This window comes from Camelus ferus, chromosome 20 (assembly GCF_009834535.1).
Source record: "Camelus ferus isolate YT-003-E chromosome 20, BCGSAC_Cfer_1.0, whole genome shotgun sequence".
NCBI lineage: Eukaryota > Metazoa > Chordata > Mammalia > Artiodactyla > Camelidae > Camelus > Camelus ferus.
Window position 1 is genome coordinate 7,437,395 of NC_045715.1, and position 14,834 is coordinate 7,452,228.

Genomic DNA, 14,834 nt, shown 5'->3' on the forward strand with positions numbered 1-14,834 from the left:
AATGAAAACAAATGCTGCTTTTAACCTTAACATCAGAAGGAAAGTACAATAGAAAGGAACCGGAGTCACGCTTTCTCTGGTTCTAAAACTATGTGATGTGACAGGCCCGTGTCACGGGAAGCCTTGTACCAGAGGCCACGGCCACACTGGGTCTTTGACTCATTGAAAGGATTAGGTCTGATGAGGAGGGTGGTTGAGAAAATAAGCGGGACCCAGGCAGAACTGGATCTAAATCCTGGCTCTACCACTAGTAGCTGGGAGGACATGACCTAGGCATTTGTCCATTCTAAGATTGTTTCCTCATTAGTAACATGGAAATAATGTACTTACAGGATATTAGGAGTATTAAATGAGATCAAGCACATAAAATACCTGGCCCAGTGTAAATGCTTAAACCTTAGTTACTTTTATCGTAATTGTTACCTAGGTTATGCAGATTTTACTTTTGGGCTTAAATTGTGGACTAGGTAATTCAGATAAACTATCCTACTGAAGACAGATTTTTAAAAAGTGAACTGAAAATATTAAAAATCTTTAGCATCAAAAGTTACAAGATAGGAAAGAATTATCAGGTCAAAAGTGAAGTGTAGAGAAGGAATTCATAGAGAGAAGCCCAAATTTTGAGGCTGCTTTTTCTCTGGGGGGCATTTGCTGATCTAAAACAGGTATCTGAGAGGCTACATTGTGTTTTTCACAGTTTCTATGAGTGAAGGGGAACACTGGCCTCTAGGGCTCACCAAGGTAGGGACCCTAATAACTATCCCCTACTTTGGGTTGGGAACCTCAGGGCTGCACAACAAAGTAAGGATTAACTGGAAGTGGCCCTACCTGTGCACAGGCTGAAGCTAGGTTTTAAGTCATCAGAGTTGGCAAGAATGTCTCAAAGCCTGAAATTAGATTTATGTGTGCCTGTGAGGCTAGCAGAAGGAAGTAAAACCTCTCCAGAAGTGGAGAACATCTTTACAGGCCTTAAATTGTTTCTACAAATATTTTACAATGTCCAACACACAACCAAAGATAACCAGGAATGCAGGACACCAGTCAACAGAAACGAGAAAACCTCAGCCAATTCTTGCTTTCTTCCAAACATGATGAGGATGTTGTCTGTGTCTTAGTGATCACAGATGTAAAGGCTGTTTGCTCTCAAATATTTCATGATTAAACCATGGGAGAAAACAAAGTTTAATCATTCTCAGATTTAAGTCACATAGAAAGAAACAATCTTCACAAATGTATAAAGTTTTCCTAGCAAGGTCTATAAGGCAATGGGAATTTCAGATCCAAGCAGTACATGACAAGAGACTTTGGCTCTTGGTGACCATTAGTGGATTTACGTGGGTTATAGTTTTACTCTGGTCATATCAGTGTTGCCATTATCACAGTTATCACCATAACAGCACAAGACACACCAGGAGAAAACACGAGAGACAAAGATACTGATCCAAGAGAAAGATGAAGTTCCAAACCCAAGAGACTGTGTTGCATTTCTCCGCAGACGAGGATCTTCTCAGTGGAAGATCATGAGTGAGATTTGTCAACAGGATCTCACCAAGAAGAAGGGCACACCCCCATCACAAATGTCTAGGAGCAAAACACTTTCTCTCAAGACAACTTCTGTTCATGTGGTATCACTTGTGCCGAGGTCTCAGCAAGTCTACTCGGGGGGGGGGTCACTTTCCTTGGGCACCTACTTTGCCTCCTTCAAGCATTGCTGGTGGGCACCTGGGATGGGGCATAGCAGGAGCAAAGGCCCTGCGGTCCAGGGAGCTTCAGCCAGAGGCTGCCAGTTCAGTGGCCCACTGAGGGAAGTGGGAAGGGAACAGGCTGTGCCATTCATGAAGGCAGATCCTCCTTGTCAAGCACCCCACCTTGAACCCTGTGGAAGCCAGTTAATAGGGTCTCAGGTCCCACCATGTTCCCTGGTGCCAGTCCCTGCCCTCACCTACTGCTTCTCATCTCCCTCCTCCAGCTCTCGCCCCTGTTTTGACTCTTTCCCTCCTTCCTTGCTACTGGCAACCCTGGGGAGGAACAACAGCAGTAAAAAGGATGCAGAAAAATCCTACTGTGTGTTAGAGAGAATTGGCTACAGTGGATGAGAGACCGAGATGGGATGGGGAGGAACACAGGGCACTGCAGCCACATGGGTCCTGTTCTAGTGTTATTATTATTGTTATTATTATTACTACTACTATTATTATTCATGGTTCTACAATGGATGTATCACACATTACGAAATCACAAAAATATAATTTTAATCAAATTTTAGAAAATAAGAAGAAATCCCACTTGGAGGGGTAGGGAGGAGTCTTTTGTAACTGTTTTAGTTTCTGTGTCTGTGCCCAAGGAAATCTGTGTCCCATGATTTAATTCTGTGTCTAAGTCCCTGCAGTCCAAAGCAACATTAGGAATGATGTGAATTACACAATCCTCAGCTTCTGAGAGCTAGATCATGCCTCGATAATGGACCCGTGGAGCTTCCCCAAGAATCTAGCAGAGCAGGAATGTGTGTAACCACCTCCTGGTGTTCTGCCCCAAGGCCCAGCAAGAACTAGGCAACCCAGGTGGTGCTCCGGAAAAGTACTGGGTAACTGATGAGAAGTTAAAAGGTGCCACTGTGTCATAGTGATTAGAGCAGATTTATAACTTCACATTAATAGCACCTATGATTGTCTGAATTCAAAAAACAAACGACCCAATCCGAAAACGGGCAGAAGACCTAAACAAGCAGTTCTCCAATTAAGACATATAAATGGCCAATAGGCACATGAAAAAAAATGCTCAGTATCATTATTAGAGAAATGCAAATCAAAACCACAATGAAGTATCACCTCACACCAGTCAGAATGGCCGTCATTAAAAAGTCCACAAACAATAAATGCTGGAGAGGCTGTGGAGAAAAGGGAACCCTCCTACACTGCTGGTGGGAATGTAATTTGGTGCAGCCACTATGGAAGACAGTATGGAGATTCCTCAAAAGACTAAAAATAGACTCACCATATGATCCAGCAATCCCACTCCTGGGCATATATTGAGAGGGAACTTTAATTTGAAAAGATACACACACTCTAGTGAGTGTTCATAGCAGCACTATTTACAACAGCCAAGACATGGAAACAACCTAAATGTCCATCGACAGATGACTGGATAAAGAAGTTGTGGTACATTTATACAATGGAATACCACTCAGCCATAAAAAGAATAAAATAATGCCACTTGCAGCAACATGGATGGACCTGGAGATCATCATTCTAAGTGAAGTAAGCCAGAAAGAGAAAGAAAAATACCATATGATATCACTCATATGTGGAATCTAAAAAAAAAGAAAAAAAAGAAAAAAAAGAAAAAAGAAGACACTAATGAACTCATCTACAAAACGGAAACAGACTCACAGACATAGTAAACAATTTTATGGTTACTTGGGGGAAGGGAGTGGGAAGGGGTAAATTTGGGAGTTTGAGATTTTCAAAGGTTAACCACTATATATAAAAATAGATTTTAAAAAACAAATTTCTTCTGTATAGCACAGGGAACTATATTCAATATCTTGTAATAACCTTTAATGAAAAGAAAAGAAAATGAATATAAGTATGTATATGCATGACTGGGACACTGTACTGTACACCAGAAACTGACACACTGTAACTGACTAAACTTCAATTAAAAAAAAAGTCACCCTCACTGATTAGCAGTCATCAATCTGCATTTTTCTTGACATGAATGGAAAGCAAAATTAGATTGCTTCCGATCTGTCTTTAATCCCCCAAGACCCTGTTTTACTTACACTATCTCTGGGATTCATGCATTAACAAGAGTATTTTGATTTCTCAAGCTGCCTGTTGGAAAGGACTGATTTCCCTTCAATGCCCTTCAGAAGCATTAACAGAGTCACCACAGTATTTATTCGATCTTATAATAACCTCTTTGTCTTAAAGCCCATGAACTGGGTGACCCTTTCCCTTTAGAAAAAATCCTTGGAAAAGAAACATCACTATTATCAGTGCCTGCTCATTAAAACTGGATCCCATTTTCAGAAACTGCTAAGAGGTTTGTCTGTTGAAAATCCAAGATTACTAGTTGCTTTCCTCTGACCGGAGGAAAAGCCACATGTTGCCTGTTTATTAATTCTCTATAAATTCTCTCTGCCCAGCTTGGGTGTAGCAGTGAGCTCATTTATTTACTTGCATAGCAACAATATAATGAAAACGGAATCTAGAAATACACCCTAACAGGCCACGTCCAAGGCTAGCTCTTCCTAATGCTCCTTTCGTGCTCCTCAAGATCCCCTCCTCTATTCTTGGGAGGTGATTTACTTTCCCTCGAAGACGGTTTGAACCTGGTTGGATGCTAGAACGAAGCCTTTGGCTAACCACGTATAAATCACGGCCGGCCTCTTTTTCCAAGTGAGGAGAAAGTCACAACTGAAAGCTCTGACGTGGAACGGGGCTCTTGGGTCACTTTCCTTTGACATGGCATTTGGACGGCAAACCACTCCACGCGAACAGTGCCCTGATTGTTAGGCCCCTAGCACGTCTCCCCTGCTGCTTTCAGGAAGCTCTTTGTGTAGCAAGTGCTAAAGCAATATTTAGTTATGGACTGACCAGGCGCCAAAGAGCAGTGAGAAGCATTTAAACGTGAAAGGACATGATGGGAGATGATGTCTGGATTCTGCAAGTGGTTGAGGTCTTTCTCTGGACAAAGCCGAACACGGTCCGTGTGACAGAGCTGGGCAGAGCCAAGCCATTTTTCCTGCCCCGTGGACCGAAATGTTCCTTGAATGAAAACTATAAAAGGCACAAGCATTTTGGTTCTTTGGTTGTCCAAGTAAATTTAGCTAAGCACTAAATCGAAATTTCAAAATGGATTTTAGAGAGGTGCTCACAGACTGCCCTAAGTATTTAGCGGATGTGATTGCAGAAAGAGGAAAGGGATGGGAATTTCTGCACCTGAATGCCGAGATGTCGTTTCCTCCTAAACAGTCGGAGGAAGGACGCCGTGACTTAAGTAGGAGAAAAGTCATGATGGCTGATGGGGCAAATGGCTCACATGGCAGAACTTGGTGCCAGTTCTGAAGGGGGCTGGCCCAGGGCTGTCACTTCAAGAGGCATCAGACCCACCAAGAGCCTTTGTGAAGCTGAGAGGATTAAACTGAGGAAAATGGGCGGAAAGGAGTTCCAGGATGATGCACTTTCTCAGCTCTTTGTAACAGAGCAGGGATGAGAGTTCTCCTTGAGGAGGCGCTCTCCGGAAGTGCTCTCATGTATGGCACCAGGTCTGCAAACTGTGCTGCCCCCGGCTCAGCACCCCCAGCCCTCCCTCCATGCTCCTGCTTGCTCCTTGCTTTCTAAGACACGGTTCAATCTTCTAGAGGAGACTGTGGTTTCCAGATAGGAAGGCGGATGGGACCCTAGAGGAGGGTATTAGGATGATATGCCAAAACGCAGGGGTCAACTGAAATTTACATCAATGCCTGAGTGTCTTGTCTTTTTTTTTTTTTTTTCCCCAAGACTCTGGAGGCCAGCTCATGTTCTTTGCAAGCGACTCTGGGAAAGAATCAGATAACGATATCTGGGTCATAAAATTTTAGCCAAGACCATTAGCGATAATCCAACCCTACTCCCCATTTCACAGCTGAGGGAACTGAAGTTCAGAGAGGTTATTCTGCTCGCTGATGACAGGGACAGGGAGGAGAACCTTGGTTTGCTGGGTCCAGCAGCCCAGCACTTCTTCCCTCAATGTCCTGCTGGCTACAGAGTCTACCGTGAAGACTGCCTCACGGGACTGATGAGAAATTCACTACTTCTCTAATTTCACAAACCAATAGTCCCAAAGGAAATGACTTCCTTATTCGAGAAGCAAAATTTGAAGTCTGGATTCCTTATGTTTTGGGGGTGCCAACACTGGCAGGCCAGTTCAGGGAGATTTGATTCTATCTGGCTAAATGAGGTTATCCACTTGGAGCAATTTGAAGTCATTTGAAAAGACAGTATTTCCAATGGCAGAGGAAGCCAACACAGCAGGGTTCCCAGCGGTACCGCGGTCTTTGCCTCACCTCAGGCCCCTTCAGCCTGCAGCGCTACTCTCTGGATCTGAGGTGGGAGCCTTTGGAGGTGACTTTTAAAAATTTGTTTTATTTTATTTTATTTTCATTCTGGTGGGGAGGAAGGTAATTAGGTTTACTTATTTTATTTTATTTTTAGAGAAATCACTGGGGATTGAACCCAGGACCTTGTATATGCTAAGCATGCACTCTACCACTTGAGGTACACCTCCCCCCTGGAAGTGACTTTAGTTCTTCCTGGCTAACAGGATGCTTTTTAGCACCCAGGATTCTGGTGAGCTGGAATTGCTCACCAAGTATTTAAATATGCCTTCTTATTTTAAAGCTTGGCAACATCAGCCATTAGCTAGGATGTAAAAATCATTAGCTTCAGAGTCAGACAGACGTGGGATCAAATATCAATCCTGCCTCTTAGTCAAGCGAGGTATGTCCTTCAGCAAGTTAACTTCCCAGACCCCAGATCCCTCCCCTGTAAAACAGAGGTGATGACGAACACCTTATGAGGGTGTTGGGAGGATAAGATGAGACAGTGTACCTAATATCCTTAACACGCAACCAAAGCTAAAAGGCACCTGTGGGTCACCCTGCTTTAGATCTAAAACTATCCTAAAAAAAATTAGTAACTTAATAACATGCTAAAAGTTAGTCGATGGCGGTAAATGTGAAAACAAATAACTATTCTGAGCAATAACTGGTTTAAGCACACCATGCTTTAAGAAAACCAAAAATTACAAAAATTATTCGAATAAATCAGTCGTTATTGTGGCCTTGCTAAAGAAAATTGTTGCTTCAAAAACTGATCAAATGTGGGGTCCCTTCAAAGAGGGGACACTTTGGCACTCTACACGTCACTGGAGTTACAACTTTGAAGGAAGATATACTGTCCTAAGTGAGCCACACCTGTAACCTCCCAAACTGAGCAGCGAGAGCACCTCCCTAGAAGTAGCCCTGGACAACGAAGTTTACGACACAGCTAGTTAGAACCAAGTGCATTTCTGATGGTGTCTCACTCTGCATCTTGCATGATATCCTCAAACAAATCTGCTCATAAAGATGCATTCAACCAATATTACATTTCAGTTTTACCACCAAATCAACAAGATTAATACATTATTTCTTCTCCCTCACAAACAGCGTTATCCACTGCACAGACATGATACTGTGTATGATGGCTGACCTGTTGTCTCTGATAGGCAGTCATTTAGCATGAGATCACTGAGGAAGGAAAGACGATTACCTCTGTTTGCTTTGGTGTGACTTTACAAAAAGTTACTAAATCACTCTTAGAAACAGGCATTATCTATGAGCTTTATAACCAATTGCAACTGAGTTTGAAGACCTTGGCATTGACCAAACAAAAAAGACCATTGTTCATTTTCACAGAGGTGTTACAGTTTGCTCATTCCTCTGGCATGGGTGACTTGACTGGGAGGAGAAACTTCATTTTTAAAGTGAAGTCATAGAGCCCTTGAAATGCTCAAGGACCTTCAATTTTGTGTAAGATTTAAATTTTACCTTGACTCTTGAGGGTAGAGATTTTAGGTGAAAGTTCACTTCTCTGCATAGCCCCAAAAGCCATGTACTGAAGGAAAAAATCATTTAAATTAGGACTACCTTTACATAGAAATGCACAATGCTGGAACGTGGTCATATTTTATTGAGTTTATAAATGAAGAAACTGGAGATATCCTCTGCCCTGTCAAACTCTGATTCTCCCCAGTATTTTTTTAGGGTGTATATATATATGGCTGTGTGTGTGTGTGTGTGTATAAGAAGGGAACAAAGGAAAGTGATGTGAAATCAGGCTTTATCTTTTCTGGGAGCTTTCATTTCCTCTTAATCTATTTTTACTCGTTGGTGGACAAATTACACTGCTAATATATAGCAGTTAGTTGACTGGTATCTTGAGTGTTGCTCTGGGCAACCAGATTTCACAATGCCTCACATCCCAATGAGGGAAGTCCTCCGTTCCCCAACCAGTGGCTTTGGGTGTGTGCGTGTGTGTAACTTATGATGACTCAGCGTCTACGTCTATGAAGGTACAAAGATTGAAGCTTAAGCTGTTTATGGTTCTTATATTACCTTTCAAGGATAGGGCCCGGAAGCCTGGCTAAAATCTTTGAATCATTTCCTGCCAATATTTGGCTATGTCTCACTTTGGAAGGTAGGAAACAGTCTTGAAAGATGATGTCATGGGGTCTGTATAAATCTTAATATTACTTGAGTTTTCCAAGAGCTACCCCCGAAGCAGTACTTACCCCTGTCTAGTCTATCATACACATTAGAGTGGTGGGCCTTTACATTTTAATAAGCCCATGAGCTCTCTTGAGATGAAGCAAAATTTACAACAGATTTTGGGACCGGAGTGGAGAGAGAAACTGCTGGGGTGCAGAGAAAGCTTCTAGAGAAGATGAACTAAAAGTAAACTCAAAATGGCTTAAAGATTTAAATATAAGACAAGACACTATAAACCTCGTAGAAGAAAACATAGGCAAAGCATTATCTGGCAAAAATCTTGGCAATGTTCTCCTAGGGCAGTCTATCCAGGCAAAAGCAAACATAAACAAATGGGGCCAAATTAAACTTATAAGATTTTGCACAGCAAAGGAAACCATAAGCGAAACAAAAGGACAACCTATGGAATGGGAGAAAATATTTGCAAAAGATGAGACTGACAAGGGTTTAATTTCCAGAATATATAAACAGCTCATGTAACTTAATAATAAAAAAAAACAAACAATCCAATCCAAAAATGCACAGAAGACCTAAACAAGCAATTTTCCAATGAAGACATATAAATGGCCAATAGGCACATGAAAAAATGCTCAGTATCACTAATTATCAATCAGAAAAATGCAAATCAAAACTACCAAGAGGTGTCACCTCACACCTGTCAGAATGGCCAGTATTAAAAAGTCCAGAAACAATAAATGCTAGAGAGGGTATGGAAAACAGTATGGAGATTCCTCAAAAGACTAAAAATAGATTTACCATAGGATCCAGCAATCCCACTCCTGGGCATATATCCAGAGGGAACCTTATCAAAAAAGATATATGCACCCCAATCTTCATAGCAGCACTATTTACAATAGCCAAGACATGGATACAACCTAAATGTCCATCAGCTGATGACTGGATAAAGAAGTTGTGGTATATTTCTACAATGGAATACTACTCAACCATAAAAAATAATGCCATTTGTAGCAACATGGATGGGCCTGGAGAATGTCATTCTAAGAGAAGTAGGCCAGAAAGAGAAAGAAAATACCATACGATATCACTTATATGTGGAATCTTAAAAAAAAAAAGACAAACTTATTTACAAAACAGAAACAGACTCACAGACATAGAAAACAAACTTATGGTTACCTGGGGGGAAGAGGGTGGGAAGGGATAAATTGGGAGTTTGAGATTTGCAGATACTAATATATATATATAATAGATAAAACAAGTTCATACTGTATAGCACAGGGAACTATATTCAATATCTTGTAGTAACTTATGGTGAAAAAGAATATGAAAATGAATATATGTATGTTCATGTATGACTGAAGCATTATGCTGTACACCAGAAATTGATACATTATAAACTGACTATACTTCAATAAATATATATATATATATATATATATATATATATAAATTAAGTTAAAGAGGAGATGAACTTTGAAATGGGTTTTAAAGTATGAATAGGAGTTCAAGGTAAACTAGAGGAGGAAAGGCAGTAGATAAATAATAGCACAGGCAAAGGAAGCTCTGCTCCTCAGTAGAAAAAGTGTGGTTCTCCTTTTTAGGTGACTATCAAGTGTTAACTGATCTTGCCTAAATTTGGCAAAATGCATGAAAGTTAGGCCCTCAGAAAAGCTGAACTTGACATCAGTCATGCTTTGGATGCTCATTTGTCATGAACAGACAGTTATGACTACAGAAAACAGATGGTCACATTCTCCAAGACCCTTCTAGGGGAAAATGACCGTGTATAACCTGACATATGTCATAACAGACTAATGCACTGGACACGGGATTTGAATTGTGTGTGACGGTGGATGGGTGATAAGATCAGAACCACTTTTCAGCTTATTTAAAGGTCAACTCAAATTAAATGCTTTGTTTCTTGCTTCTGCCTGCGCACTCACTCATTGGCTGTTATCTGTATAATGATGGTTTGCTGCGAGCTTGGCCTGCAGCAGTAAAGAGACACCCGTGTCCCCTGCCTGCCTTAATGGAGTTTATAAGTTAGCCCAGAACTGATCTTCAGAAGGATGCAAAGCACATCTATTTTACCAGTTAGAATATAAGTGATGTTTACAAAGAATAATCAGTGAGACACAGATAATTCCTTGTGAAGATCAGGGATGAAATGGATGAACTCGGGTAGCAGTTTTACTGATCTCTGAAGGAGAGAAACGAAACTCTCAGACCTCTGTGGACCTTAAGCTTTTGAAGTTTGGGTAGTCCCATATTAAGTACAATTTTTGCCTTTAAAAATCGAGGACACATTAAAAAAAATACAATTCAGCTTCTCAAATTATTAGACTATGAGTAACTCATTTAATTTAGAATTGCCTGTGAGTTCTTGGCAATCACAGGGCAGATTTAGAAGTCTTTGAAAAGTGAGAAAAATCTAACCTACAGATTGTTTTCAAATGTAATGAAATAATTATGACATCTAAATGTAACAATTAATGAGGTTGACACTGTGTTGTTTCCCACCCATTTGTCTAAACGTTTATTAATTTCTGTTTTGCAGTTTTTGTGTTTCGTATTTCAGAGCCAAAATTTTTTATTCAGTGCTCCAACATTCTCGTAGACCCCAGGCATTCTGCCCACAGTGCCTAATGGATAAAACGGCCCTACACACAAAACCCAGAGTGAAAAAAAAAAAAAAAAACAATGAAATTAAGCCAAGGTGTCATGTATATGGTTTCCAGATAACTTTGAGAGTTCTTTCCACCCTGTGCAAAATTTCTGTAGAACCAAAGAGAGAGCCACAGACTCAAAGGGAGTATCATACGTGCCAGCAATAAGATATTTGCATATTTGGTGCAGAGTCTGAAACACAAACATGGCTGATCATTTCAAAATAAACTCTGAGAAAGGAAAGAAAAACACAAGGCGAGAGGCACTAAGTTTTTTTTAAACCCCTGCACTGTGAAACTCTGTGCCAGGTCCTTTCTACATAGTGTTTCATTTAATTCTCACAGCAACCCTAGGAGGTAGTTATGATTAGTCCCATTTCACAGACAAGAAAACCAAAGCCTAAAGAAGTTCAGTAACTTGCCAAGGGATTTACAGCTACAGAGAAACAGAACGAGGAACCGGCCTCACCCCAGAGCCTGGGCTCTTGTCACAGTACAGATAAGTCTTCTTGTTTTGTGAAAGGGTGGGGGTTATATGACTTTCTTTCTTTCTCTAACCACTGATTTAATAAGTGATGAATGTCACTGTATGTGGATGGGAGGCAAGAGGGTGGGTAGGGGCTGGAATTTCCCAGAGAGCAAAGTGATACAAGGCAGAATTTGCTGTCTGTTTTTTTCCCCTAAGTGATTCATTAGTAGGAATAAAAAAAAAAACTGTGGTGGATAAAACTTCTGAAGCCCACAGTCTGCAGCGACATCAAGGGAATCTTTAACTGTGGAAAGTCCCGAGTCACCATCAGATTGGAACATGTCCATCCCCCATCGTGGCCCCGTCACAGTGCTTCTCAAAGTGCAGTCCTGGACCACCTCCCCCAGAACTAGCCAAGGAGCTACTGAAATGCAGATTCCCACGGGCTAGGATTCGAGTCTGGGGGAGGCCTGGGCACCTGCATTTTAACACCTTCCCTACCTCTCTGGTAGGGTAAATTTTCCTAAAATTTAAAAACCAGTAGCTTAGTGGTTCAGCACTAGATTCCACTGCCTCCTCTTTCTCTCCTTCCATTGCTTTTAAGGACTGTAGCTAAAACCACCAGGAATGCCTGCTGCTGGGTTTATCACCATTTTACAGATAGGAAATTCAAAGAGAAAAATGGGAACAGGGCTACATAGCAAGTCAGCAAAACTACTACAAGGAAAACTCAAAAAAAAAAAAAACCCCAAAACCTGCCTCATCCCCCTTGTACTGGGATTAACTCCTGGGACCTTGGGTTAAGTCATCAGTATGATTCTCACGCACTGAGAAGATCTGGAGTCAGGAGTCAGGAGTCAGGAACCTCACCGAGGGCATGTTGATAGAAGTTTTTAAAGCAGATTCTGTCATCAAGAAGGTAAAAATCACCCATTAGCAGCCAAGCCATCTCCACTACGAAGAAAGGATGGAAAGAAGGAAGGAGGGAAGAAGGGAGGAGAAAGGGAAGAGAAGGGCAAACGCACTCCCACGGGGGTGTGAGCCAATGATCCAGTGGACAGGATGGAAGTGGCAGCGAGAGAACCAGTGTCACTAAGGTGACTTTCAAGGTGAGGTCAGGTGTCCCGGGGAGCGTTTGGCGTTTGGCAGGGAAGAGCTAGGACCATTCCTCCTGCCCTCTGCATCCTCGCCAGTAACCACCTCAGATCCCAACAGCTCGAAGCTCCGCACTCCGGGCTCTGTCTGCTCCTGAGCTCTGGTTAAGTCTCCCCCACGTCTGCGCATCCCCTGAAGGGCCGGCAGACGTCCTTTCCGGAATTTGTCTTCCTTCTACAGGAATCACCTAACTCTTACTAAACATGAAACATTCCACTGATTTTAGAAGTAAAAATAAGCAATCAAAACACTGAGTTCAAGTGCCCGAGGGTAACCCCAGCACCCCAACCTCCATCCAGGCGACGGCGTGTCAAAGTCTCTCCCCTCTGAGGGGATGGAGGCTGGGAGCGAACACGCTGTACAGTTACAGCAAACAAAATGGGAAGACGGCTGAAGTTTTAGACTTTTCAGACTTGGAACTAAAAAGGTTGAGTCTAAAAAGGAAAACACGTCACCTTCCTGCCAAAATAAACTGTGATGAAAGCTTCAACCCCACCATCTCTCAGCCAGGCACTTCCTGTACCGGCCTCCCCCGTCTGCCTGCCTCACACTGGCTCCTGCGAGGCAGGGCTATTTTTAAGGTGCAAACAATCAGGACTAAGGATGAGAGAGGTTATTTATTTATAGTTACACCTTTCAACTGTTCATTTTTCCTCTCTGGGGATAGAGGCCTGATCTGGCTTTCCCTTTGAATCTCAAACCCCTGGACTAAGCGCGACTTCTGTGGTCTCCACACAGGGATCCCTGTCCCGGGTGATACGAGCAGAACTGTTCCCTTCTTGCGGAATTCCTCCTAACGGACGTACACACAGCTTGTGCGGCACCGGTGCACCTGGGCAGAGCTTTGTAAAACGTACATTTTGTATAAAAGGTGATTTGAAAATACATCTATGGCCCTGTTACTTAAGGAATCCAACAGTAAATCTCACCCCTCCCCAACCCCTGCTTTTTCCTCCCCAACAGAGGATTCCATTATCATGCAGGTTGATATTCCATAATTTACAAGGGTCTGTAAATTCAGACTCTGTATTAGGTTTTCTCAAGGCAGGGCCCATGTCTACAGCATCTTCTAAGAGTCAACAAGATCTTTCTGATGTCTAACTGCATCTTTCCTCTTTTAATTCAGGGATCTTTTCTTGCTGTTAAATTGGTTCCTTCTTAATACCAAACCTCACAGGACCCATTGGAGCCCCTTGGAATTTGCCAGCAAATGGAAGAGAAAAGCTCTCCCTTGCCAGGCTCCCACTGGCATCGGCTTCGTGTTGGCTGTTACCCTCCCCGAGTCCACTGACGTTATATTCCTCACAGCACGTTGCCCCACCTGACATTCAGCGTTTGCTTGGATGCCCTACTCTGGTGTAAGCATCACGGAGGTTACATCCACTCTTTCATCCATCACTGCATCACCAGCATCACAAACATGCAAGATGACTCAAATGCATTCGCTTTTCTGCGTATCTCAAATTGTGACGGTATTTGGAATAGATTGCTGAAAAGGCCCTTCCCCGCCTTTTTTTTTTTTTTTTTTAATATAACATGATGCCTTCCTAAATACCCTAGTTTCACTATTTCCACCCACCACCTCAGGCATCATTATAGGAATTGCCTGAAGGACAAGAGGATGGCTCCTGTCTAAATTCACTGGTCTGTGTGTTTTCAGTGCGTCACCTTGAAGCTCATAACCCCTACAGAATCAGCTGGTTGACATGACCCCCTCCCAGCTTCCTTGCTGCCTCTACTTCTGGTGAGTTCTTGGTGCAGCCAGGCCAGTGGGGGCAGGATTTAGCTTTTGGCTTTTGACAAAAGTAGAGTCCTTGCTGGCATCACTGAACTCATGCTGCAAAATTTGGTGCCTTGTACCACTCCAGGGAGAAAGAGTAAAGACTGGAAACTATTTGAGTACAGAACCTAGGTCTAAAAGCAGAGCTATCAGAGAGATGGAGAGAAACAACCTGACGATGCAGCGTGACCCGGAACGACTCAGGAACCTGTTACGCCTGTCGATCAACAGGACTTGGCACGTGGTGGGAGTTCAAGAAAGTCTTGCTGATCAATGAATGAAGAAGCAATGCAAAAATAATGTCCAAGCTAGGGTACTTAGGTATACTTACTTCTTGCAAGACATACTTACTTCTTGGAAGCTTCTTATTTTCTTATTTTAGGAACACACACACACACACACACACACACACTGAGTGCAGTGGAAAAAATAAGCAGGAACAAAAATCCAGTCCGTTATTCACTCACCTTTTTACTTAAGTGGGGACCATTAGCCCCACCAATGCCTCTCTGC

At 42.3% G+C, this 14,834-nt stretch overlaps 1 protein-coding gene across 1 annotated transcript in view; it reads right to left on the bottom strand.

The window, feature by feature from the left end:
- The window catches only part of NEDD9 (neural precursor cell expressed, developmentally down-regulated 9), a 47,797-nt gene that overhangs the window by 13,989 nt on the left and 18,974 nt on the right, over positions 1-14,834 (bottom strand). The window contains 1 exon segment of the mRNA XM_006181085.3: positions 14,789-14,833. Within this exon segment, the coding sequence (XP_006181147.1) occupies positions 14,789-14,833 (45 nt within the window).